Source organism: Aethalodelphis obliquidens, unplaced genomic scaffold (genome assembly GCF_003676395.1).
Source record: "Aethalodelphis obliquidens isolate GAN/ISIS:26980383/991018 unplaced genomic scaffold, ASM367639v1 scaffold48, whole genome shotgun sequence".
NCBI classification, from domain to species: domain Eukaryota; kingdom Metazoa; phylum Chordata; class Mammalia; order Artiodactyla; family Delphinidae; genus Aethalodelphis; species Aethalodelphis obliquidens.
In genome coordinates, this window is record NW_020837992.1 from 3,362,497 (window position 1) to 3,390,000 (window position 27,504).

Consider the following 27,504-nt stretch of genomic DNA (forward strand, 5'->3'; position numbering starts at 1 on the left):
CCCCCCCGCCCCCCGCCCCCCACCCCGCAGAGCGAAGACGGCACCTACACGGGTTTCATCAAAGTGCATTTGAGACTTCGGCGGCCGGTGATGGTGCCTGCTGGGATCCGGCCGCCGTCCATCTACGACGCCATCAAGGAAGTGGACCTGGCAGCCACCACGGACAAGCGGACATCCTTCTACCTGCCGCTGGACGCCATCAAGCAGCTGCACATCTGCAGCACCACCACGGTCAGTGAGGTCATCCAGGGGCTGCTCAAGAAGTTCATGGTCGTGGACAGTCCCCAGAAGTTTGCACTTTTTAAGCGGATACACAAGGACGGGCAAGGTATGAGAGAGCTAGCTCCCACCCAGAAACTACCTTTCCCAGGTCCGTCTGTGCTCCCCAACACACTGGAGTGGGAGGATTGGGCCTCTCGTGGCACCTCCGCCCAGCCATCCGTGTGGCGTTAGGTCTGTGGAAGGGCCACACGCACATTCTGCCCGCTCACAGTGCCCCTCCCTCCACGTGTGACTTCAGGAAAACCACACCCTGGGCTCTCACTTCCTAATCTGTGGAATGGGACGGAACCCGCCCACCACTCCTACTAATCTTTTAGGGGATGACGTGAATGGAAACATGCTTCACACTCTAGCAGACGCCGAAGATAAAGGTTGTTACCCTATTTATTCTTGTCAGGTTCATTTCGTTAGGTTGAAAGGATGTCCACTTCCATTTAGAAACACCAGCCTCTGCGTTTCCAATCGGTCCCACCCCTCCTGAGCCCCTGCCCTTCTTTTCCAAGATGAGCGCCCAGCCCCCTCTCTTGGTTTGCAGTGCTCTTCCAGAAACTCTCCGTTGCGGACTGCCCCCTCTACCTGCGCTTACTCGCTGGGCCTGACACGGATGTGCTCAGCTTCGTACTAAAGGAGAATGAAACTGGAGAGGTGGAGGTAGGTCTGGGACCCTTTGTTTGGTGCACAAAGCCAGCCTGCGGGCACGCTGGGGGGCATGGGTTAGCCTCACCACCCAGCGCAGCAGGAAAATGTCTCAAGGCAGCTGGGCTGGGGTGAGTGCCGGCTGAGGTTCAGCATTTAAGCCAGGATCGAAAGCGCCCTGGGGTAGCAAGTCAGGGCCTGTGTCTGGCAAGGCCTGTGGAAAGACAGGACTTCATGTGCTTTATTTCTGAAAACTCAGGGTGGAGGGGCGCTGAGAAACTCCCTGTGTTCCACCCAGGTTCTTTTGCTCCAGGATGGCCTGGGCTCCACTGGGCATGGGTATTTTTGAGTCATTTGTCTCTCCCTGGTTCTTCAAAGCGGACCTCGATCCCCCAAGGGAAGCTCACCGGAGTCCAGTCTGTGGTGTGAAGTGAGGCGAAACCAAGCTGGTGGCCCCCGCGGCCTGGGCTGCGTGGCAGGTGGCAGAGTAGTGACCGAGAACAGGGTGCCTCTCACAGAGTTTGTCACACTGCATTCACTGGAGGCCTGGGGTTCGGGGAAGCAGTCTTGGGAGCCACTGTGGAAATCTGGGGGGTCCAGGCGAGCGGGGCCCTGTCCTTTCCCGGCCTCCACCAGGCAGCTCTGCTTTCCATCTGCTTTATATAGTGGAAGATTTCGTTTGGAAAAAGTATTCCGCTGAAGCTGTTTGAACACTGCTGGCCCGTGGCAAGCTCACGGGCCTGGGGGTTTAGAGGCCTGGCTTCTAGTTCTAGTTTTGCTGCTATAAGCTTTGTGACTGTGGTGCTTGTGTCTGTGATTGTGGTTCCCTCTGTGGACTTCAGTTTTTTCATTTATCCAATGTGGGGATTAAACCAGATAAACCTTAATGTTCCTTTGTGCTCAAAGAGCTTAGGAGTCGAAACCCCTGGCCCCATGGGGGCCTCAGTTCCTGGGTCAGCCTGAGAGAAGTCAGACTTGCCTTCTTTCCTGAGCGGCCAGGTCCCCCAGGCCCACCAGGCTCTGCAGAGCTGTGCAACAGACTCATCTCATCACCTGCTCTGCCAGCCAAGGGAGGCAGATACCCTAATTCCACGGCAGATGAGAAAACAGGCTGAGAAGGTGGACTTATGTGCTCAAGGCCACACAGTGGAGCCAGGCTGACACCCAGTCTCCTGAGTCCAAGTCCAGCTCTCCTCCAGGTGCCACTTGAGGGTCCGCATGTTGGGAGCCTGTTGCTGATCACCCCACAGCAGACAGCTGGGTCCCAGGCAGCTCCCACATCACTGTTAAGATCTCAGCGGCTACAGAGAAATTTAAGATTGTTGATTCTCTGAATAACAGTGTGGCTTGTGGACGAGTAACTCTTGGCCACGAGATGCCAGGATTTGAAATTCTGTTGCTGGTGCGGCATGGAAACCCCAAGCTTTATTTGTCACATCTGCCTACTCAGTAGCAAACCATGTGCAAACTGTGTGAAGAGTGGGGACAGCAGGGGCCCTCAGATCAGGCGCCCACTAACCTGTCTCCTGTTGTTTCTCCCCCAATCTCCCTCTCGCCCCACAGTGGGACGCCTTCTCCATCCCCGAGCTCCAGAACTTCCTAACAATCCTGGAAAAGGAGGAGCAGGACAAAATCCAACAAGTGCAGAAGAAGTATGACAAGTTTAGGCAGAAACTGGAGGAGGCCTTAAGAGAATCCCAGGGCAAACCTGCCTAGCTGGTCCTGCTTCCTCTTCTCCCGATGCCCGCGGATTTATTTTTATTATTAATTATTATTTTGCCACAGACACTTTTTCTCAGGACACCTCTGTTGGGTGCATCTGTGCCCGCCCAGCAGTTCCAGACGTGGCACAAAATCTCTGATGGACACGTGTGTGCGTGGAGTTGGGGCCTGCCCACCGTCACGCTGTGCCCTCTGCACACTGCCCAGGAGCAGCGCTCGCTCGTGTGAAAGTTCCGCCACGTCCTCTCACCATCGGCAAGCCTTTCACAAACCAAATAGTTGCCTCTCTCCACACCAGCCGGCAAAGGAAAGAAAAAAGATTTTAGAGATATATGTTCTTTCTCTGCCTTTTATTCTTTTTCAATTTCTTTCTTATTTGCCATCCACGGTTCCCTTATTTATGAGTCCAAGAATTGTAGCATATTCCTTTAGCAGGTCTGAGCTGAGCCCCTGAGAGCATGACAGTGCTCATAAAAGGACTGTCCCCCACTTTCCCCAGGTGCCCGTTGTTCATGCTTAAGGGAAGGTCATAGAGCCACTGGCTCGGGTCAGGAGCACCGAAGCTGAGATTGCCTGAGAAATTTCCAGAGAAGCTGCAGCCGGCCCTGGCCCTGATGGCCCAAAAGTCTGAGCCCATGTAAAGCCAAAGGCATACATATCTGTGTATGCGTGGTCTTCAGCCATATCTTTGTCAACAACTCTTTGTTTCTGAGTTACAGTTTTGAATTTAATATTGCCATCATCCTCATGTGTTTCCACCAAAGGGAAACCAGCCATTTACCATTTTTAAAGTCTCCTGCTGAGTACGGAAATCAGGCAGTCAAAGCCAAAACATGTTGCGGATAAAGGTGTCCAAGCTGTCTTCAGCCTTCCCCGGGCTAGAGAGCAGAGGAGGCCTGGCTGCCTTGGTTTCCCTTTGGCCTCCAGCACTGCCTCGCTCCTCCCACTGGGACTCTGGGATCTCCAGATACCGCCAGAGGAGCTGCCTTGAGTACAGAGGGGGGAACCTCCAACTCAGCCAACTTGGAGACCTTTATGTTCGAAGAATGGCCAGCCGTGGGGCTGGCCTCCTGCTGACCTCAGTGCCTTTTTGTTTTCAAAGAGGGACAGGAGCAGGGGCATTTGCTTGAGGCTCTACTGCTGGCTTGCTCCTGCCAGGAAGTGGACCGCGGCAGTGTGGGAGACAAGGCCAGGAGAATCTTCCCTCCAAGTATGGGACGAGGGTCGCAGACCTCCTTCCCGTCTAAGGTCCTGGGCTCTGACTTCCAAGAAGTGAGGTCAAACTGCCTGGACAGGGCGGATCAGATTCCCAACTCTACATGTGTACTGGCTCCTTGCTTAGGTCCAAACTGAAAACTAGCCAAACAATTCAAGCCAGTAGCCAGGACTACAGAGACACTCCTGCACAGAGGGAGAAGGACTCTGGACTTTCAAAGCGGGGCCAGTTTTCCAGTGCAGCCTCTGAGAGACCATTTCTTCGTCAGCCTCTGAGAGACCATTTCTTTGTCGTCCTCTGCCTTCCCAAGTCCCTGTTGGGTTGGTTTGAGCCCACACTTCTTTGTGTAGCCTCAGCAGTTCCCTCCCTCCCTGACCCTTGCTGAGTCCACATGCCCCTGATCACAGAAGGAATGCAGACCCCTCATCATGCAAACTACTTAGTCTTCAGAGCTGCAAAAACAGGATGAGTTAAGCAGCTCAAAAGAGATTTTTTACATCATAAAAACCCTAGTTATCTGCTATCTCCTGCTCAGCCTTATCACGTCCCCCGCTTAAAAAAATCTCTCTCCCTGCTGTGTATCGACAGGGGTGGGTGCAGAGTCCTCTTTTCTTCAAGCTGCATGTCTTTAACATGAATAGAAGGCATGGATCCCGTGCAACCGCTGTGAATGCTGCTGAGAACCTCCCTCTGATGGGGTGGCTATTTTATTTTTGAGAAGGAAAATAAGTCATGTACATATATACATAAAGGCATATAGCTATATATAAAGAGATAGTGGCGTTTATGAAATAAGGAAACTATGGGAAAATTCAGACTTTCTCTAAAGCACAGTTAGACCAGGACCCAGGCTGAGGCCCTACCTCCGAAACAGTAGTGTGTAGGGAGTGTCCCTTCCCTCCCAGGGTGGGCATGACTGCTGGAGTGCCTTCTACTGTTGTGTTGCCCAGTGCGTAAAGTGTTTTCTTTTTAAATGTCTTTCTTATGTGGGTTTTAAAGAAAGTAATAAAAGCTGTTGCAAAAATCATTCAGACCAGAGATGTGTTCCTTCAACTTCCCCATCTCATGGAAATCGGGAGCTGGGAGAGGGGGTGGGAATAGAGGAACACGCACACTTTGTGTCCAAGTCAGATTTCCTTTTGCCAACGAACAGAGGAATGAAGGCTACTGTTCAAATCAGCTTGAGAAAACCATCCAAAGGCTTGGGCTGGGGGTGCTGCCTAGGGGCCTGGCTATTCTGCATCTGCACAGAGCAGGAGAGGAAAGGGGACTTACTACAGAGAGGAGGGGCTTTCTGGAGCTAAGGATGATTGAACACCAGAACAGGCTACTGAGTTAAGCAATGATTCTTCTATTTTCAGAATTATTTTAAAATTACATAGGAATGTGTCTTTGAAAGTTTGAGATTATCTCACCTGGAGGAAGGGGGCTAGATGACAAAAACAGTCCCTTGACCTTAGCTCTGACGTCCGTCAAAGGAACATCTCGGTAACCGTGGTAATAACCACGTAAAAGTTATTAGAAAGAAATTCTCGCCTGCCTTCCGGTATTGATCACACACAGTGCAATGAATGGGGGCCCCCGGAGCTCATCCAGTCCACTCCCAGCCTCCCTCTAGGAGAGCACCCCCTGTCCAATAGACATTCTTAAAAGTGTCCAGGAATGGGGCACATCTGTAATGTGTGCTCACCTAGACCTCCAAGAAGTATATCTTTCAATAATTTTGCCAAAACCCAGAAATGAAGCAGTTTCTGCTTTTCACTGAAACTCATTTGGTTACAATATGGGATTAAGTTTAAAGTTGTACATTTGACCTTGGTATAGATTATTCAGTTCAGCACACAGAAAAAGGAATCCTTTGCACAGCCTAACTCTCCCCTGCCTCCTTACATGTACCTATGTTATTCACAAGGAGGAAAGGGAAGATGAGTCATTGCAAATGTGTCACCATTACTGGAAAAACCGTTCGAAGCACAAGTCTTGACAACACTGTTTCACAGCAGAATTCTGGGTCAAACCACAGTGAAGAGTTGGATGTTCATTTTAGATCCAGCCTCACCATCTACTGGCTTGTGTCTTTAGCAGGGATTAACAAGGCAAGACACAACCTCTCTCTGAGGCTCCAATCCCTCCAGGGTTGTGTAAAACGAATCACGTCTGTGAAAGAACTTTATAAAGTACTACGTGTTATTTGTATTCACATGAGGACCGTATTTCATGACTGCTGTACATACTGTGCTCCCTTAGATCAAACTCTGTCTGTCCAAGGGTTCTGCTGTAACAGAATCTTGTTTGGGGTCAATTTCTAGAAATCTCTTTCTCAGTTTCATATTGCTTACGTCAACAGAGTGGATTGGTAAAAAAGGAGTTTACTTACAGTGAGTCAGCAGTGAAAAGGACAATTATTCGGGGCCTAATAACAAAAGGCAAGGAACCTCACACACATATTTTCATACTCATCCCCTTCTTCTTTTTCAAGCCCCAGATGGGGAATTTGTGAATACTGTAGATAGTTTCAAGCCTTTATCTTGGTTTAAAAAAAACAAAAGTGGTATGACCAAGGGAAAAAAGGAAGTAAACTGAAGTGTGTTTTTTCGATGGTAAAACCAAAGAACTCTGCAGTTATTCAGCTCAGCCCTTCTTCCTATCGTACAAGGAGAGCCCTGGTACAGAAATGACTGCCACAAACTGAGCAGGGACCACAGCAGGGGTTCTGAACCTTTTTGGCATCACATGATCCTGCTGGGAATTTGACAAAAGCATGGTAACCTCTTTTAGGAAAATGATCATACAAAATCTTGCACACTCTTTCGGAAAAGTTCGTGGACCCTCTGAAGATCAACTGAAGACCTCTTCCATGAGCCCCAGGTGAAGAAGTTTGAGGCTAAAGAAAGCATTTGTTGGCTAAGACTTCACTGCAGCAAAGCCATCATCTTGCAGCCACATCACAACTTACGGCTGTTAGTGGCAGTTGCCAATGTTGGGGAAAACTCATGTTGTATAGAATTCCATGTCCTAATATGCTTTCACTGTTTCTTATTTCTGTATAGCCTAAACTTTGCTAGAACTTAAGGCCAACCCTTCCTTCTTTTGCCTTGATTGATGACAAATATAAATATCTATATAAATAGCCCTTTAAAGATGTGAAGGAGTGATTTTGGGCTAGGAGGTTAATTAGGTAGTAAGAATAGCAAGAGGCTGTTGAATATTTGGTAGAGGGACTTTAAAAATGGGAAGGGCCCACCTGCCTGAACTCTGCATGGGCTATTCAGCCTTGAAAGCAGAGGACAAACTAAAATGACTGAAACCACATGAATGGAAAAGGCACGCCACAACGGCCTTGAGTGTCCATTTAACATGGCTTCTGATCTGAAAACTTCGTACATTTTAGCTAAGTGGAGGAAACAGGAGGGAAATCAAATTTAGATTAGAATAAAAATTTATTTTGGTAAAGAATTATATATTTTTTTAATTTGCAAAAGCAGAAAATACTCATATAAATTACCAGCCCACAGCTTGGATTTCCTCTGGATCAACCACATGAAACAAGAGTCTGTCACTTCTTCTTGCCAGGTTTGGGGGCCTTTTCCAGGCCCTGGATGTGTTTTCGAGGAAGCCGATACTCTTCTACAATCCAAAAGGCAGAAACTCCTCAGTGAGGCATGTGTATGCTCTCCTCCCCGCAACTCCTTCCCCTTTGTCTACAATGACCCTCCTTGGCCCCAACCTCCAAGGTCCCCAATCTGCACAGCTACCTCCTGGCCCTCTTGCCCCACTGTGTGCTCATTCCTGCTGTCAACTCTCAGTTCAAACCATTTCCATCATATGACCTGCTCTTCTACACCTAGCTCAAACTCAACTCCAACGGGAATGGACCATTTATCCTTACTCCTCGAGGATGAAGTGTGTATTTCAGCAATTTTCACGTTGATAGCTACCTTCTAGGTGTACTTCAGGCATTTATAATTTTCTCACAAGAGAGAATGTGTGTGTCTGAGTTCAGTCATGTGTTTATCTTTTTTCCTCTGTATTTCGTATGGGGTTTTTCACTTAAAGGGGCTCAACTGTAAAAGTTAACTGCTGGGTGCTGCCTTAGATCATAAAATAAATTTGCTTATTGAGCATTTACTATGGGCCAGACCCTGGGCATGAAAAAAGGATGAAAAAGGTAAGGTCTCTGATTCAAGAAGTTCAGTCTAACAGGGAGTTCAGACAACAGAATAAATTAGCCAAGTTGTAGACACTAACCAGAAATATAAACACAATTGGAAAGTACTATGTTAGCAGTTTTTTAAATGTCAATTTAAGGAAACAGAAAAAAAAAAAAAGGGACATGTTCTAAGACAGGCTTCCTGTGACCCCTGAGCTGGGCCAATGAGCCTTTAAGGTCAGGCTGTGAGAGGCCACGCAAGGTGAGGCGACAACACAGAGGAAAGCACCCAGGTGTGAATATGCAGGTGCACGTGGGGAACAGCAAAGGAGACCAGCACAGCTGAAGCCTGGCGTGGGGATCAGGGACCTGCCAGAGAACCCGGATGGAAGATGGGGTTGGGCTGGGAGGGTCTTGTTTGTTGAGCTTAAGAGTTTATTCTGAAGGCATTAAGGAGATATAAAAAGGTTTTCAGAGAGGAGTGATGTGATCACATTGTTTTAGGAAGCTGACTCCGGCAGCTGGCACTGAGGACAGACTGGAGGCTGGGTGACTCAGGGTTGGTAGAAAGAACCTAGGCTTGGGAGTCAAGCAAATCAAAGTTCAGAGCCCAGCTGCAGCACTGAACAGCTGAATGTCTCAGCGCAATGTACTGAAACTTAGTTTCCTCATCTGCAAAACAGAAACAGTTCTGCAGCATCGTTATGATTCAGAGAGACCAAGCCTGCAAAAAGCCCAGCAAATTGCCTAGCAAAGTTTGGGTGCTCAACAAATGTCTTACAAAAAAAGGAAAACCAGGAAGAAAACTACTAGCATGGTGGAGAAAACAATGAATTTGGGGGCTAAGGGATCTAGTTCAAACATTAGTTCTACCTCTCTCTGGCTGCTAAAAGCTACATATATGGTAAACTCACTAGGGTGAGTTTAGTTGGTAGGAAGATCTTTGCCAAGTTAGACCAATGTGTCTGCTTCTTAAGAGGGGATGCTCACCGAGCAACAGCCGGCCGAGGTGGTGGATCTGATTTCCCTGGATCTGAACCTGCAGGATGTCCTTGGTCCCAGGGGCAGGAGTGACAGTAGTGCTAGCCTGGCATCGCTGCTGGAGGATGGTAGCCACTGAGCATGGGTCCAGACCATAGGCCTCCAAGTTCCGGACCACAGTCACCTGTGGGGGACAGAAGACTGATGGTGGGTACAGACCACATGCCCTCCCCTCCAGAAACCTTCCAGGGCCTCAGAAGCCTCCTCACCCACTATGTTCACCATCCCTACAACCATGGTACCTTCATCCAAATAATTAATTTTTGTGCTTCTAAATTGATTTTTTCTTTCTACCCCATCCAATACAGGCACACCTAAGAGGTATTGTGGGTTCAGTTCCAGACCCACCATGATAAAGCGAGTATCACAGTAAAATGAGTCACATGGATTTTTGGTTTCCCAGTGCATATAAAAGTTACGTTCTCATGAAAATCAAAACCGCAATGAGGTACCACCTCACACTGTTCAGAATGGCCATCATTAAAGTCTACAAATAATAAATGCTGGAGAGGATGTGGAGAAAAGGGAACCCTCTTACACTCTGGGTGGGAATGTAAATTGGTACAGCTGCTATGGAGAACAGTATGGAGGTTCCTCAAAAAACTAAAAATAGAACTACCATATGATCTAGCAATCCCACTCCTGGGCATATACCCACGCAAAACTATAACTCGAGAAGATACATGTACCCCTATGCTCATAGCATCACTATTTACAATAGCCAAGACATGGAAACAACCTATCTATCATTCTATTTACAGATGAATGGATAAAGAAGATGTGGTACATATATACAATGGAATATTACTCAGCCATAAAAAAGAATTAAATAGTGCCATCTGCAGCAACATGGACGGACCTAGAGATTATCACATTAAGCAAAGTCAGTCAGAAAGAGAAAGACAAATACCATATGATATCACTTATATATGGAATCTAAAATACAACACAAATGAACTTATCTATGAAACAGAAACAGACTCACAGACATAGAGAACAGTCTTGTGGTTGCCAAGGGGGAGGCGGGTGAGTAAGGGAAGGATTAGGAGTTTGGGACTAGCAGATGAAAACTAGTAAATACAGGATGGAAAAATAACAAGGTCCTAGTGTATAGCACAGGGAACTATATTCAATATCCTGTGATAAACCATATGGAAAATAATACAAAAAAGAAAATATATAAGTATAACTGAATCACTTTGCTGTACAGCAGAAATTAACACAACATTGTAAATCAACTATACATCAATGAAATATTTTTAAAAGTTATGTTCTCACTATACTGTTAAGTTTGCAATAATATTATGTCTTAAAAAACAAAGTATATACCTTAATTAAAAAATACCTTATTGCTAAAAAGTGCTACCCATCACCTGAGCCTTCAACGAGTTGTAACCTTTTTCACAATAGTAACATCAAAGATCACTGATCATCGATCACCATAACAAATTTAATAATGAAAGAATTCATATACTTTTTAAAAGTGTTTTTTATGGAGAATTTAAAACATAAATAAAAGTAGAATAGTACGATGAGCTCCCATGTACCCATCATGAATTTTAACAATTATCAACTCATGACCAACCTTGATTCATCTATATCCCCACCCACCCCCATTCCTGTGTTACTTTAAAGCAAATCCCCCTAGACATCAGATCTCATCTGCAAATATTTCCGTATGTATCGCCAAAAGACAAGGGCTCTTTTTAACATAAAGACAAAACCATCATCACACATAATTACACATTCAAGAAATGGCGGCTATTGCTAATTATTAAGGTTATCATTGTTTGGTTCTCATTTATTGAACGTTTATATGCCAAGTACTATTCTAAGTGCTTCGCCTACATATATTCCTTCATTTGATCCTCACAGTGCCTTATGAGGTAGGTATTATCCCCATTCTTCAAATAAGGAAACTCAGGCAAAATAACATTAAGTAACTTGCTCAAAGTCAAGCAACAAGGCCACACTGGAACCCAGGTCTCTAATCTCAAAGCCCACGTTCATAACCACACACTACTAGAAAGTTCTTTATTTTGAACCCAAGTCTGGCTTCTTGGGATTTCTACCCAATAATCTTATTTCTGTCTTCTCAAGGCATACAAAATAAGTGCACTCCTTTTCCAAGTACAGCTTTTCACATATTTGAGGACAGATGTAATTTGTTCCCTACGACTTTGTGTTGCCAAGCTAAACACACTCAGTTCCTTCAGCGATTCTTTTTTTCTTTCCCTTCTTTTTTTCTTTTGGCTGCGTTGCGTCTTCTTTGGTGCGTGTGGGCTTTCTCTAGTTGCGGCGAGCAGGGTCTACTCTTCGTTGTGGTGCACGGGCTCCTCATTGCGGTGGCTTCTCTTGTTGCGGAGCACAGGCTGTAGGCACGCAGGCTTCAGTAGTTGCGGCACGTGGGCTTCAGTAGTTGCGGCATGTGGGCTCGGTAGTTGAGGCACGCGGGCTCTAGAGCGCAGGCTCAGTAGTTGTGGCGCATGGGCTTAGTTGCTCCACAGCATGTGGGATCTTCCCAGGCCAGGGATCGAACCCATGTCCCCTGCATTGGCAGGCAGATTCTTAACCACTGCACCACCAGGGACGTCCCTCCTTCAGCGATTCTTAAGTAGTTATTTTCACTGAGCAAGGCCCAAGAGGTAACAGAATGAGTAAGAGCTGAAAGCCCCTACCATAGTTCTAAGAAAAAAATAAATATAAGATCTTGTTTACTTTTAGAACCAGGCTCTAGCAAGTTTCCTAGCACAAAATCCTAGAGAGCAGTGAGGGAGGGGGTCAGCTTTACCTGTTTTACATAGGGCCTAGCCCAGTCACACAAACATGGGTGTTTCCTAAACAATCTTTGAGGCGTTTAAGGCCAATCTAAAAACCTCCGATCACATTAGAGAGACTAGAACTTAGCAGGGACATTAAATCACCATCTTCAAACGTTGTGTCTTTTAAAAATTACCTTTTTGTTAGAAGCTCTCTGTGCTAGGGTGATGTCAATTGGGCAGATTTTGCCTTTCTTCACAATGGGCTCTTGTCCCGGAAAGGTCACTTGATAGGCAGGCTGCAATTTTTCCAAACATCTGAAACAGGAGTTAATGAGTTGGTGACTGATAAAGCCAGCAGAAACCATTTCCTCATATCCCATTCCCAGCAGACAGCTAGATGGAAGCTGATCTTACGGGTGGCGGTTCACCTCTGCCTGCACAGTAGGATCATTCAAATCAGCTAGGGAGCTAAACCCCAGACCAATTAAGTCAGAAACTCTCATCAGGAAGATTCATTTTTTAAAGCTCCCCAAAGTGTGGCCACAGTCAAGACCCACTGACTCAGGGCAGGGAACATCCGAGACTCGAGCCCCTAGAAACTGTCCACTTGCCTGGCCTTCTGAAAACCTGCCCAGGCGGGCTTGTGGAGTTTACTATCTCAAGAGTCTCCCTCACCCAGCAGAATAAAGTGCTGCTTCACATTTCTGACATGCTGCAATCATGCATCATTTATAGACACCTTTACCACAAGGAATTTCTACCTTTTGTCTAACCAGATTTTCTTTTGCTAGCATATATACTGAGATTGACAAACTTTTTCTAGAAAGGGCCAGGTGGTAAATATTTTAGGCTTTCAAGGGCCATATGGTCTCTGTTGAAATTACTCAACTCTGCCATTTAGCAGGAAAGCAGCACAGATAATATGTAAACAAATGGGTGTGGCTGCGTGCCAATAAAACCTTATTTACAAAAACAGGTAGCAGGCCAGATTTGGCCCACAGGCTACAGTTTGCTAACTCCTTATAGAAGTTATTTTCAGTTTTGGGTCTACGGAAAAGAAAGAGTATAAGAATCTTTCCTTTGAAAAGACTTTAAGACAATCCCCACCCACCACCCACACCTTCTTTTTTTGAAGCTCTTATTTCTAATTAATGTTCCTCTTCTCTCTCCTTCTCAAGTTCTTCTATACTGTGTTGGCTCATATCGCTCCAAAGACCCTCCACATCAGAATTACCCAAGCCTGTGTTTATGTAGACTGACATGGTGTGAATTACGGAAAGAAAGTCAGAGCTGATGAGAGGGACAATTCTGAAGTCCAATGTGATAGACATTAAGGAGAGGGGATGGAAACACTGGGGAGGGGCTGCCAATCCCCACTACCTGTTCAGGAGACTGTCCCATGGAAGCTTCATGACTGTGTGCTGTTCACCTTTCTCTAAGATGCAGTCACATAGGATGGGATCCAATTTCACAAGACTAAAGGGAAAGAAAAGGCAATAAAGAACTCCTAGCCCCGCCCCTTCTGATCCCAGGGTCCACTCAGGATTCATGTGTTATGTGTTGTTTAAAGTCATTCAGGATTATTAGAACCAATTAGGGGTTCACAGTCCATGAAGCAACGTACCCTCTGGATGGGAGGTACATGTCTGCTTTCCTAGAACAAAGGAGAAACAGGCAGTGGAGGGGAAAGTGGGATGGGAAAAAATTCTGAAGACCGGGATCCTGGCTCACTTCTGCTACTAATTAACCATGATTAAACCAGTAGTTCCCAACTTTTTGATCATGAGGGTATCTTTTGAAATTAAAAACAAAAAAATCAATGAAACACTCTTCATTTAGTAGTTTACCTTCTATATCCACTTACTAAGAAAACAGAGAATACCAAAGAGCTAAGATGGCTTTGGTAAAATTTTTAAAGTTTGCATTTTGTTCCTCACAAGAGCAAGTGCATTGGAAAATCAACAGTAGATACATATGAGATGATGCTTAGGCTACAGTCAATGTTGATAGCATATCTGGATCTGACTACCTTAGACCACAGCTCTAAGTGTCCACAGCCTATGGTTTAGAAACCACTGGCCTTGATTATTGCTAGCAGTCTGTGATCTCCTGCACCCCTCCCTCCCAGCCGCCCCCCACATGTTCTGAAGATGAACACTGAAAGACATGGGGCGAGCTCCCCTCCCCATCCACTCACTTTTTGTTGTCTGCATCAACCAGGTCATGTTTCTTGGCGTAGTTGATGACGATTGTTCGGACCTCACTGCCCTCGAGGATGCTCCCCTTCCTAGGTGAGAAGTGACGGGGGGGCGTTATTCATGCTATGCTGGGAGACAAACTGTAAATACCAAGATTCACTTCCTGCTCAGCAGGGCGATGTCCTCAGCTTCTCGACCTCTGGGTTCTTCCCTTTTCCTGCCAGGGGCCAGCAGGGCCGTGTGAAGAATAATTACAGGTAGAAAAGGGAGAGACCTACTCTCTCATTCACTTAGTCCAGAGACCCTTCCCAGGGGAAGGAGGCTTGAAGCTGGATCTGGGAGAAAGGGAGGAGGGGGCAGAGCAGGTTTTGCCAGTCACAGAAGAACACTACTTAGGCTGAAAGGATTATAGGCCAGAACACCAAGCAGGCAGAGAAGGGCTGCTCTCCAAAAACTCACTTGTGGCCAGACTCCTGGAAGAGCAGGGTCATGCTGGCTGGGACACAGTAGAGGGATTTTATATCTGGAGGGTGATAGGGCTGTTCCCTGCTACCCTCCTGGATTGTCTGGGAGGTCGGGGAGGGCTCGGGTATGACGAAAGATGTGATCCTAAAACCCAGCAGAAGGAAAGAAAAAACACATTTTATACTAGTGTCTCGGCGATTCCCGGTCCGTGGCCCAGGTGCCCTGGGGCCAGCTGAGCTGCGGTGACCAGGCCCCCTGCACTCACCTCGGGTGCTTCCAGTCCACAGCCACAATGCTCTCCACCCCTTTGCTCAGCTCCTGCACCTGTATAATCTGCTCCTGCTGCATGTGCTGCAGGAACTTAGAGAGCTAAGGGAGAGAGGGCCAGTGGTAGGGGACCTCATCGACTCTGCACACACGCTGAGCACCTGAGACATGCCAGACACCGAGCTGGGCAGGTCCCGGGGAGGGACGTGGGACAGTCCCTGTCCTCATCCAGTTAGGAAGGGAAGGGCCCCTGCCGGTGAAGCCTTTCAGAACTTGGATCAGATATAAAGGGGTGGGAAGGAGAGAGGGGAGTGGGTGCCCACCCAACTGCCTCAGCCCAGGGAGAGTTTTCTTCCGCCCCCTATACCTGGAATCAAAAAGCTTAATTCTAGCCTCAGCCCTGCAGACAGGGCTTCCCCACGTCCACCAGCTCACGCCACGTGTGCCCCTACACAGCTCCCTGTGTGGGTATGCAGAGAAGGGACCCGCTTACCTTTTTGTAGCTTGACTTCTTTATGTCCAGTTGTCGTCCTTCGGGGCTGATGGCAGATGGAAAAGGCAAGTTAAGCTAACAAAGCAGTAGTGGTACAGCCCGCCTGACACTGAGAGGAGGACGTTTTCCTCAGCCTTCCTCCTGCACGTTCAGAAAGAGGCCGCTGTTCCAGAGCTCTCTGCCCATCGGCAGCATCAGAGAGAGATGCAGACTTTAGCTCCTCCAGGTCCTTGCTGTCCAATAGGCCTTTCTGTAAGGATGGAATGTTCTCTGCTATCAACGTGGTGGCCACTAGACAGATGTGGCTATTAAGCACGGGAAACGTGACGAATGTGACTAAGGAACTGAATTTTAAATTTTATTTAATTTAAACTTAAATAGCCACACATGGCTGTGGCTACTGTACCAGATACAGCTTTAGATTCCTTTCAAACTAGACAGGCTTCTGTGGCCTCAGAAGTTTCACCTCCAGGTGAGCGTCTGCAACACCAAGCTCACTGTGGCAGCAAGGCAAACCACATCCTGCAGGCCGAATCTGGCAATGCCCGTCCATCTACTGTCTATGGTTGCTTTACTGCCACAATGGCAGACTTGCACAGTTGCAACAGAGACTGTAGGGCCTGCAAAGCCTAAAATAATTACTATCTGACTCTTTATAGACTGTTAGCTTTGGGGGAAAGATCCCTAATGAAAGCTGTAATCATTCTATCGCCCCAGAACGTACATCTTCTCTCAAAATGTGACAAGCAAAAGCAGTGGGATTCATAGGGATCCCTTCTAGAACCCACCCCAGGCTAAGAACCTCTACCCCTTTCCCAGTTACTTGCAACCCATCATGGTCAGGACAAATTACCAAGTATCCTGCCACGCACTCCAGACCCCATACGTGTATAGAATGCCTTAAAGAAACTCACATGTAGAGGAAGAGAATTACATTAAAACCACTTTTTTTTTTCTTCTTTTTTTTTTTGCGGTACGCGGGCCTCTCACTGCTGTGGCCTCTCCCGTCGCGGAGCACAGGCTCCGGACGCACAGGCTCAGCGGCCATGGCTCACGGGCCCAGCCGCTCCGCAGCATGTGGGATCTTCCCAGACCGGGGCACAAACCCGTGTCCCCTGCATCGGCAGGCAGACTCTCAACCACTGCGCCACCAGGGAAGCCCCTTAAAACCACTTTTTTAAAAAACAGAGCAAAATTCTCAGAAAGAAATTCAGGCTTGAGGTGAAAATCAATAAGCAAATCTCCTGACATGATAATATTTACTGGGTGCTTATTAAATGTCAGGTTATTTGATCTTGACATCAATCTTACAAGTGTTAGAAATCAGGGCTCAGAGAAGCCTGGTAATGGGCTCAAATACACCTTTGCTCCAACACCCTGGGGAGCTGGTTTTTGAGCCCAGATGGCTCTGTCTTCAAAGTCCAGGTTCAACCCACATGTAACACTCCCTCTGCTGGTGGCTGTGTGTGCGGGTCGGGTGGGGGGTTCACACCGATTCTTCCTGCTGACACAACCTAATCTGGCCCACCTACTCTTCAGAAAGGTGTGAGGGGATTGACGCCTCCAGACAAACAGGCTGCCCCAGGGCCCTTCCGGGGCCGGACATGCTGCCCGATCAGTAAAAGAGCCCAGAATCACCACAGCAGAGGCAGTGCTCAAAGCGCCTTGCGAATTTTAACCTTCATTTCCTCAACATCCTTTTACTGGCTAAAACTTAAGTCTTTAAAACTCAGTATTTGCTAGATCAACCCTTCACTTCACTCTTTCCACATCATGTCCCTAAAACAATTCCCCCATCAGCCTTGTCCCATCCTACCACCAAAGAGCAAGAGAGAGACCCACCGCCCAGCCCCCAGCCCACACCATGCCTTCCATACCAGCAGGAGAACATGTGGCTGCCCAGGAGAGTGCTGGTGAGTAAAGGGAGGTCAGCCTTCTTGACGCGGTACTTCAAAGCACACAAGAAGCATCTCTGCAACAGTTCGTCCATTTGCTCTGCAAGGAAAAGACAAGAACCACATCCTTCCTGAGGGCCGCAGAAGGCCCACGCAGCACAGGTAAACTCCCCGCACAGTGACATCCGTACCTTACCCCTCAGCTCTGAAGGAGCCCATTCCCAGGCACCAAAGCTCGCAGACTCTCTAGAACACTGAGCCTTTACAGAGGTCTCACCCTACAGAAGGGGTCAGGCCACAAAGTCCCACCCAGCCAGGCGCAGATGCTTCTCTGATAGAGAAGTCAGAGGCAGAAGAAAACTAAGAGGGCCGTGTAGCTGGGAACAGTCCGAATAGCAGAGTCGACGGGTATCCAGGGAAACGCGACATATGCGGAAGACTCCCAGGTAAGATGGCAAAGGGCTGCAGCACCACCCTCAGCAAAAATAAGGACTTTCCCCTCCCCTCCCGGAGCTGTAGTGCCGCTCTAGTCAGAAGCAGAGCAGAGCACTTAAGTCTCCTACACTGAGAGGAGACTGCCCTACTTCTGCCAGAGCTGTACCTTGAAGGGTCTTGCTGTCCGTGGGGTCTGGGTTCAGGCTCCCGACACTGGGGTCTTCTGTGGCTTCCGACAGGGACTTCTCCCCACACCTCTGCTGAACCTCCCCCTCCTCCTCCTCTCCCTCCAGGGTCAGGCGCCTCATGTCTCCCTGCGAGGTGGTGTCTGCCTGGACAGACCCCTTCTCTTCACTGAGATCTGGGGGATCCAGGGCCAGTGGAGCAATGGATGGTGGAGAGGACTTGTCTCCAGATCGCCTGCAAAAACCTCATGTCAGAAACACTGAGCAGCAGCCGCAACACTCTCCAGCCCCGGTCAGGGGGTCAGCGGGGGTCCAGAGAGAGTAAGACCCACAGGCAGAGGTGTCCAGGAGAGGCCAGAGAACCTGGGTGTGCCTCTCAAAATCTGTTTCCAATTCTGGGCCCAGAGAAGTCCCATGCCTCAGTTTCCTCATCTCTCAAATGGGGAGAGTAATTCTTGCCTCCTCTTTAACCCAAAGGAATAATAATATTATTAACAGAAATTCAGAGACAGAGAAAGATTAAAGACAACATAGTTAAACTGGAGCTCCCCTTCCAAAGTATTCCCTTCATATAAATTAAAAATAAAACTATTTTGAATTAAATAACCAAATTAAGATTGCAAACGCATCTGTAGTACCAGTTTGGTGAAATACAAACCCAAGGTTGAACGTATGGAACAAATTACAAACACCTGGACTGCTCAAGACTGCAAAAACAGTTGCTTCTGTGTTAAATCAGAATGCAACCTAAAATAGATAAATGACAAGGACCAGCTGTATAGCACAGGAACTATATTCAATACCTTGTAATAACCTTTAATGGAAAAGAATCTGAAAAGGAACATATATGTATATATCTATATCTAGAATCACTAGATATACTAATGATCACTAGAATCACTTGGCTGTACACCTGAAACTAACACAACATTGTACATCAACTATACCTCAATTGAAAAAAAGAATGCAATCTAACCTGCAGAGTAGAGATTACAATGGTTTTATGCCATTAAGCCTTATGAAGACAGGAAAAAAAGGGATGCCACGTAGCAGAGCGGTAAAAGCAAAAAGCTTTATGTTAACTAAGATTATGCAAGTCAAACAAAGTTTTACTAACAGCTGCAGAAGGGCTTATTAGTATGGCTACTAGTGAGGCCACAGCGTATGTTTAGGCTATTCTGATCAGGTAAATACCATAAGTATTTCGAAAGGGTGGGAGGAGGGGAGACTGAGGCAGCCACTGATAAGACAATTTAGACAACAGGACCTTAATTGCCCAGACTAACAGTCAGAAAAAAAGGTGCTGTGAGTACGTGAGTAAGCAGCCCTCAAATGCCTGCTGAAACCCAGACTGATGAGGCTGTACCTCCAGCAAAGCAGGGCTTGGCCAATACTTGTAAAATAAGTAACTCCAAGACTGACTAAAAACGTAAGGGTAAATCTATACCAACAGGCCACAACACTTGGCCAAAAGACCAGGTATACTGCTTTCGAGAAAAGCACTACTTACTATTTTGGTTAAATGACAAGAAAATAACCAGAAAATAAACTCACATACAGCTCCAGAGAGCAACTGTCACAGTGAGAAAGTGCAAGTTCCATAATGAGGACGAGATCCGAAATGTGGAACTTGAACAACATGAAAGTAATCAGGTTATCACCCTGGTGCCTGAGAATCTACTCTACTTTGATTTGGATTCAGATGTGAGAATTCCCGAGCACTCGTCATGGGGTCAGAAAATGCCTTAATGTACACGGCAGAAAAGGCCAGATCGACCAGTGCCATAAAAATAAAGAATATCACTGTACTGAGAGGCAGAGAAGACAGTCCCTAAGGCCTTCTTCCAGCCCTAGGATTCTACAATTCACCTAGAAAATAAAGTTCTCTGTAATTTCTTTTCTAAACAGGCAAAAATATATATATATATTTTTTTTTTCTCCACATTTTGCAAGGAAATTAATGTCTGGGGTCAGCAATTTGACTAAGGACACAGCAGGGATCAAAACTCTCACTTCTGAATCCAGGCCCTGTGCTCTCTCCACCCACCCAGCTCCCTATAAAACAGAAAAAGCATGGAACCCACCACAAGTGGTCCTGGTAGGTGTGGAGCACAGAGAAGCCCCTTCCCTTCAGACCTGAGGTCAGCATCTCAGCTGTGGACATGGCAGCAACTCCGATGGCAACGGGGGCTCTGAGAGGAGGAGGCCAGAGACAAGGGTCAGGGAAAGTCTTCCAGGAGGGCACATGTCAGGACCAGCTTTCTACACATGTGTTCAAAGCACCACGGTTGCAAATCTGAAGCATCCACTTGTATCACAGAGCTAAAACTCAGTGCAGTCTCAATCTTATTCAAATTACCTACACATATGACTTTCAAAAATTCCTTGACCAAATATTCCCTTCTGTGTAATTAACTCCTCTACTGATGTTATCATTGTTATATTATTATGAATCAAACCCAGGCAGGACTCAGAAGGATATTTAAAGTTTCCTTTCTTTAATTTCAAAAATATAAATTATCTCCCCATTTAAAAAAGGCATAGCCATCCTATATGGAAATTCAGAAGGGAGGCCATTCATATGCCATAAATTAGGCTGAGGGATGCCACAGGGTAGAGAGAAGAGAGATACAGTGGTACCAACTAAAGGTTCCTTCTGAGTTGGTTCTTTGTAACAGTATAACTACTGGTTGGTTCTGTATAACTATCTATCTAAGAACTGGATGTGTCCAAAATATAAAAAACAGCCACATTTACAATAACTACAAAAAAACTACCAAAGCCCAAATGGAAATCTCTGTCAGCCCACTGTTACTCAGCAATGCTCACACATTGCCTGTAAGGATTGGTGTCCAGCTGGCTAACAGGAGGGGAATATACAAGCCTGGCAACGTTGCCTGGACCTAAGGTAGATGATTCAAGGGCAGATTTCCCAACACCTGAACTTCAAAAACATGTTTGCTAATCCGGTGGCTCCACTTACTGTGCCCATGGGTCAGTTCCTGCCACAGAATCTTTGAATTTGGCTTCTTTCCCAGTTCCTAAAAGACGGATCTTTGTCTTCCACCCTTGGAATGGTCAATGGCTCAAGAACTTCAGTCTCGAACCTGGCTTGCAGTTTTAGTAAACTCCCTTGTACCCTCATCCCCTTCCATAAACCACCTAGGCTTCATTCCCACATACGTTCTAAATGCCAAACTGAGAGGCCAAATACACATTTATGTAGTTTTCTCCTATCTTGGATAGAATACTGGGGGGAAAAATCAATAATTTCACCATTCTTTTCAACTTCAAGTTTTGCTACAGGTAAACAAGGAAGGAAACATTTCTAGGTGCTTGGTTCCAAAAGGTTCAAGGAAAATAGGAGAATATGAGCAGCAAAAGTAAGATCTTTAAACACTGACCCCTCCCATGCCTACTATGCTTCTCTCTCAAAGAAGCAATGAGTAAAATAATAAGATGTCGTTTTTCATTCAGGATGATACAAATGAAAATGACCCATCACATCCAGTGTCGGTGAGCATGTAAGGAAACAGACTCCATATACCCTGTAGGTAGGAGGGAAAACTGACACAGCATTTTTATAGGGCAACAGAAAGTATGCACGATCTTCAGCCAAACAGTTCTGCTTCTTAGTATCTACTTTAGAAAAATATTGGCACTAGTGTCCCTAGAGGCATCAGGAAGATCTTGTTTGTGATAGAGACAAAGTAGAGGCAACCACAATGTCCACTAGAAGAGGACTTTTCCCATCACCACACAGCGGGTAAAAAGATTCAGCTTATCTGTGCTTGCTGACACGGAAAATGTCCCCACTACCTGAAGTGAAAAAGTAATAGGGATAAAGTTTGTTTATTTGTATTTTTAAACATACATACCCCAGACCATACATTTTATATGCACGTGTATATATGCATTGAAGAAGGCTGACAAGGACATGCATCAGAATGATAATGGTTACTTCTAGGAGAAAAGGATTATGGGGTGAGAGGGTTTTGATTTTTCAGAACTGTTCATACGATTACTTCCTAATTTATTTTAAAAAAGAGACACTGTGGTGATGGCTGAACAACCCTGTAAATATACTAAAAAAAAAAATCACTGAATTGTACATTTGAAACAGGTGAATTTTATAGTATGAAAACTATATCTCAATAAATCTATTAAAAATAATTAAAAGATGAGGATGATGATGCGGATGTTAGACAAAAATAATGTTGAAGCCATGAAAGGCAGGAAAGGCCAAGAATATGTCACAGACAGGAGACTAAGAAGGCATGACAACTAAATGCAATGTGGTACCTAGACTGGATTCTTGAACACAAAAAAAGAAAAAAGACATCGTGGGAAAACTGGGGAAATATGCATCAAGTCTGTAATAGTGTCAAAAGGACTGTACCAATGTTAATTCCTTAGTGTTGATAACTGTACTATGTTTATACAGGATGTTATCATTACAGGAAGCTGGGTAAGGAATATTTCAGGACTCTGTACTATACTTGCAACTCTTCTGTAAATCTAAGAAAAAAATTTTTAAAGGAGAAAAAAAACAAATAAATTTTCAAAAAGAAGCAGCAGGAGCAAATACACTTGGCCCAGATGTATGGACACCCCACAGGCTCACTGCCATTCCCCACTCTCTAATTGTTCAGGAAGAATCTGTTTTTTCTTTTAATCCTTTATCCATAGGCTGTGAAGTTGTCATTCCCACCCCTCCCAAGTTTTCCCTAAGTTTTTTCCCCATAGGCACAGCTGACTGGCACAGTACCTGTTCCCCACCAAGGCAATGGCACAGAGGTCACCCTTCTGTACCTGAGGCAGACCAGCAGGGGGCACCACTAGTCCTGGCAGCATCAAATCTGCAGGAAACAAAAGCATTGCAACTAACTCCACAGTTTACTTCATCATTTATTCATTTGCTCAACAAACATACATTTATTAAGCATCAACTACATTATTCATAATGAAAATTAAAAGCGGCAAACTGAGGATCAGACCTTTTCCTGCTGGGAGACTAGTGGTCAAACTGAAGCGCCAAGCTGAGGGTCCAGTTCCATGATCTATCTTATTCTGGTTTCCTAAATTCAGTTTATTAATCTAAAGTATAGCATATGGCAGTTCACAAAGCACTTTCATGTCACTTATCTTATTTAAGCCTTACAGCAGGGTCAGAGAGGCCCAGAGAGCTCATAGAAGCAGCCACGTAAGAGATGCAACAGACATGGGGAAAAATTCTATTTTTCAATCATATGAATGCACAAAATGGATGCATTTATTAAAGTAGTTGGCCTTTACTAAGTAGGTTTCAGCCAGTATCCAGAATATAGGAAAATACTCTTACCTGCTCCCCCTACCAGTTTTTCAAGCACCAGGGGCCATGTTGTAAATGTTGGTAGAAGATCGGGATAAGACCACAGGGTGTACACTGTCCAAGAAGAGAGCCAGAAAACACTTACTGCCCAAAAGTCAACCCCCTGGGGAATGGCAAAGCCAAACACTAAGGGCACATTAATCAAGATGTAGAAAAGAAACTCAACTCAAAGCTAGAGAGAAGGTTGTAAGGGGATGCCCAAAGAAGTTGCATTCTTTTTTTTTTTAAATTAGGTTACCCCAAGTTTGTGAAGCGGTTTATATGTTATATGCTATTTACTTTAGAATCCTTGCTCCCTTTAGCCTTAGAGACCTGCATTCTTTACATATTTATATTGAGCTCTTTGCAGTAGTTTCTCTCAATCTATGATCTTGAAAAGTTATCACTTTTACTGGTCGGAAGACACATGAAGTGAGCTACAGCTTTGTCTGTTTAATTGCCAAAGTTGGATATTTATGTGTAAGGCTAAAACTAGTGATGAAGTGAACATCTGCTTTTGCCTGTCCAGTATCCCTTTCCCCCTCTCTGGGAACTGAGTGCCCCTTTTCCTGTGGGAAACACATTCCATATAGTTTACAGCAGGCTGACTCCCTTCTCAAGGAGGCTGCAGTCTTGAAGAAGGCGGAGACTTAAGAAACTGGGTGTCACTTGAGACGTGGAGGCACCTATCGTTCCACCTGGATTGCAGCAGCCCCTAATGGCCATAGTGGATAAAAGTAGGGACAGAGCCCCCACGAGGATTCCTTTTATGACCTCAGAAGCAAGTAATCCGAAACCAGGGCACAAGCCTGTAAGAAATTCTGAAACTTTCCCATGTTTATTATTTTTATTCTCTCTGTTTCCACAGGGATTAGCAGTAAAACCCTTAGATCAAAAAGGGCTTGTATGTGTACAGCAGCAAAGCAGGGTGGGGGTAGGGGTGGCCTGGGGTAGGAGACTGCACTGCATTGCTGCAGCCAAGCTGGGAGGAAGAAAAGCCCCCAAATGACAAAGTAGGTGTCAGCAGCCAAGGAAAAGAGAAAAGGACACTGCCTCTCTGAGATCTGTGACAAAGAAAGCAAGCAAAGAATCCTGAGAGCCAGACGAGAGCCTAAGAAAGAATCCCTGTGAGAGATCTCAACCAAAGTCCACCACGAAGACAGCTGGGTATGGAGTTTAACGAACCCAGCTTCTTTCCCATCACAGCATCTTTTCAGTATCTTAAGAAAATTCCCCTAGTGAAAGTTCTAAGAAGCATTTTCTACATGCCCTGAAACTCCACCCTTTTCACGACCTCTGCTCCAATCCCTAGTTAACCCACTAGAAACAAGTGTTTCTTCACCTCAGAATTTCCCTTGGCAACCACCTTCTTTTTTGTGTTAACCCTTTTTCCCCTCACTTTTATAGCAGTTTCTGATCTTGAAAGACCCAATTCTAGGGACACGAAATCCAAAAAGATTCTTAGGGAGATTTTGCATTTATTTGTTTTAAGGAAGACAGATTAATGGAAGAAACAGATATTAGGCAAGGACCATAGTAATGGCCATCTCCATCCCATTGTCATACCTGTCGGATATAGATTTTTCTCCAGTTCAAATAGGATGGGGTTACCACCACTCACGTACACAGTCACTGCATCCCCTCTGTGAGCATACAACTTCACAATGTTGAGTTCTTCCTTTCCAGGTACTAACTCAGAGACCTGATCCGTTCCAAGAGTGGGGAAAACAGCTGTCACATCGGCCCGAAGCTTTCTCCTGCAGAGAGCACATATACCTGGTATGTATGCTGCCTGGATGGATTTTAATAAATATTGAGGACTCAAGACTTACTATAAAATCACGAGGGCCAAGAAAAAGACTGGTTGATGACGCCCTATTCTCACTCTTCCAAAACATCCCATTCTCTCTCTCATCCAATGTCTCATCTATTTTCACATGTTCCTGGGGCATGTCTTTCCATTTTACAAAGAAAGGAAAAAACTGAGATCTGGTAAGCAACCCAAGTTAGCCTGCCACTGGAAGCTAAGCCCTACCTTCCTGACTCCACACATAGCTCTTGGACCCACTCCTTTCTCATATATGCTTGACAAATCTGTCAACCTATGATTAAACAGCTCTGCTAGGGCACCAAGAATGACAACTATAGAACACTGGCTCCAAAATTCCCAAGGTGATACCTTCATTTGCAAAACAGCTCTTACCACATGTGCCTTATCCTCTCTCACCTCACCCTCCATCTGTCTCTCCTGCCAGTGGTAATCACTAGACACTTCTTCTCGTATACTTGTAGTTCTCCGTGCCCCATCTAATCTCTCCCAAGGGACTCAAAGCTCTTGGTAGGGCAGGGACCCCGTTTTCCTTCATTTCTGCATCCTCCACGACACCTTAAACAGACTGCAGTCAGTACGCGCTGATTGAATTACGCTTTCTCGTAAACTCACTAAAATATCCAAAAGACAGCCTGAGAGATAAATCAGGCCTCCTCTCCATCTTCACTCTCAAAACACGTCTAACTCACCCTGGCCCGCCCCCCGGGGTCCCTTCTCCGGCTGTACCCCTCGGCCTCCACCCCAAGTCGGCTGACCCAGCCCAGAAAAGGCTGTGAGCCAGCGGAGCTTGAGAGATGTCTGGGTGCCCTGGTGGGCAGAGCAGGCTCTTCTCTCCCTCACCTGTCCGACCCCTTGATGGCCGTGTTGGACTTGACCCGAAAGGCCTTGGCAAACATGTCTGCTGGAGTGGCCTGGGGAAGAGAAGGAGACCACAGCAGCCAGGGGCTGTCAGGAAAGCGCGAGCACGGCGGCTTCCCGACCCGCAGTCCTGGGGGCAGCCATGCTTGGGCCCGGCTGGGAAAGGGGCCCGGCTGGAAACCGGGGCCGCGCAGCTTCGCGGCCGCCCCTAGTGGCAAGGCTGGGAACTGAAGCGTGGGGGGCGGGGCCGAAGAAGGCGGGGCGGATCCCTGCGCGGAGCGGCGCACCCTGGCGCCTCACCCCTTCTGCTCGGCTCTGCGCCTATGCGAGTGGCTCGAGCGGGCGCGTCTGTAGTATCTCTGGGGCCAACAGCGATTCCGTTCATTTTTACTCCATCAGCGTTATAGTGTGTTGAGTAGGAGCTCTGCCAGCTCTCATTCCGTTCAGTTTAGTTCAGCTGCACAAAATTAATTGAACTCGTGTTTTATTAAACTTGCAGCCCTCTTGAATGCTTTTCTTCAGGGCTTTTGTTTATTAAGATCTTTACATTTTATTGCACACTTGGGGCCTCAGCTAGAATTCTTTCCGAGATTTTCTCCTTCCTGTTTTTTAATTTACATGAGGTGATAATAACAATAACAAGGAATCCACTTTAGTCCCAGGTTTGACCTCCTGTTAAGAGGAAAAAACTATACAAATGATCTTCAAATCTGTTATTTAAAACATTTTTGGTTAAAAAACCCCACAGTTTTGGACATTTTTATGTACCTTTTGCATTCTGGCATTATTTGGGGGGATTTTGTTTCCAAAGCAATTTTTAAAACTCAGAGTGCTTATAAAAAAAATAATTTTGAGGCATAGTAAGATCAAATTATGGTTTGGCTTCTCCCTAGCAGTTTGATCTTGGGCCAATGGCTTATCCTTTCTGAAACTCTTACATTCTCTGTAAGATGTGGAGGTAATAATACATACTTCACTGGGCTTCTGTGAGAAACCACTGAGATAACGTATGTGGTATGTTGCAGGGTGCTTTGAAATTTTCCAATAAACAGTAGATATTAGTCCAAAACAAACAAAAAACAGTCTCAGGCAGGGGTGAGGGATAGGGTTTCCCTGAAAGGGACTGCTGTGTACCCTGGATACAAGGATTTTAATACCTGGGGTCCTGGCCCCTACTAAACTTAATTTTGCTTATGAAAATTTCAGAGCAGAGTGTCCATCCACCAAGAAAAAAAAAATCCTAATTGCTTTAATTTGGTGATACAGTCACACAGAGGAGAAGTCCATCTGGGCTATAACAAAGATTAGGCCTTCCACAGTCTCTGTCTACCACCATCTCTGCCCTTAATCTGAGGCCATCCACAACTCCATCTCCTCCTGCACTTCTGACCCACCATGCCTTTATTCTGAACCACCCCAGCCATAAAGCCAAAGTCAGAGGAGCCCAGAGGAGGAGAGTGCCACAGATCCTTGTCCGCTTGGGCCCCCACCCAGCCACACTCAGGGGGTGTGATGCCAGACTCTGTGCTGTTGACCAGGCCTACTGCAATACAGCCACGGAAGCAGTCTCTGTCCAAGGAGCCGAGGAAGGTTATTCAAGGGAATACTAGAAATTTCAAGCTGTGAAAACTATTGTACACACCAGATGTCCTGGCTAAGAAGGCACAGATTAGCAGCCTAAAAATTAATTCATGGTCGACAAGTAGGAGCCAAGACCC

The 27,504-nt window shown here is 46.1% G+C and overlaps 2 protein-coding genes across 8 annotated transcripts in view; one reads left to right on the forward strand and one right to left on the reverse strand.

Annotated features, from left to right (window-relative positions):
• Positions 1–4,883, forward strand: part of RASSF5 (Ras association domain family member 5) — a 72,187-nt gene extending 67,304 nt beyond the window's left edge. For both annotated transcript variants that reach the window (XM_027082835.1, XM_027082836.1), the window contains 3 exons: positions 31–328; positions 818–933; positions 2,482–4,883. In XM_027082835.1, coding sequence (XP_026938636.1) covers positions 31–328; positions 818–933; positions 2,482–2,634 — 567 coding nt within the window. In that variant the 3' untranslated portion in view covers positions 2,635–4,883. The remainder of the gene's footprint in view (positions 1–30; positions 329–817; positions 934–2,481) is intronic.
• A 2,394-nt stretch (positions 4,884–7,277) lies between these two features.
• On the reverse strand, positions 7,278–25,986 carry EIF2D (eukaryotic translation initiation factor 2D). Of its 6 annotated transcripts, XM_027082828.1 has the most exons (15): positions 25,769–25,986; positions 24,664–24,854; positions 23,089–23,172; positions 22,516–22,606; positions 19,832–19,939; positions 17,729–17,982; positions 17,110–17,227; positions 15,233–15,278; positions 14,738–14,841; positions 14,467–14,616; positions 14,007–14,096; positions 13,190–13,285; positions 12,004–12,124; positions 8,997–9,171; positions 7,278–7,483 (listed from the first exon to the last, which is right to left on the reverse strand). In XM_027082828.1, the coding sequence occupies exons 1-15, from the start codon at positions 25,822–25,824 to the stop codon at positions 7,413–7,415; spliced, it is 1,755 nt and encodes a 584-aa protein (XP_026938629.1). In that variant the 5' UTR covers positions 25,825–25,986; the 3' UTR covers positions 7,278–7,412. The 6 variants fall into 6 exon arrangements, with proteins under 6 accessions (XP_026938629.1, XP_026938630.1, XP_026938631.1 ...); XM_027082829.1 differs by lacking the exon at positions 23,089–23,172 and having other exon boundaries at positions 25,769–25,948; XM_027082830.1 differs by lacking the exon at positions 19,832–19,939 and having other exon boundaries at positions 25,769–25,948.
• Positions 25,987–27,504: the final 1,518 nt, after the last annotated feature.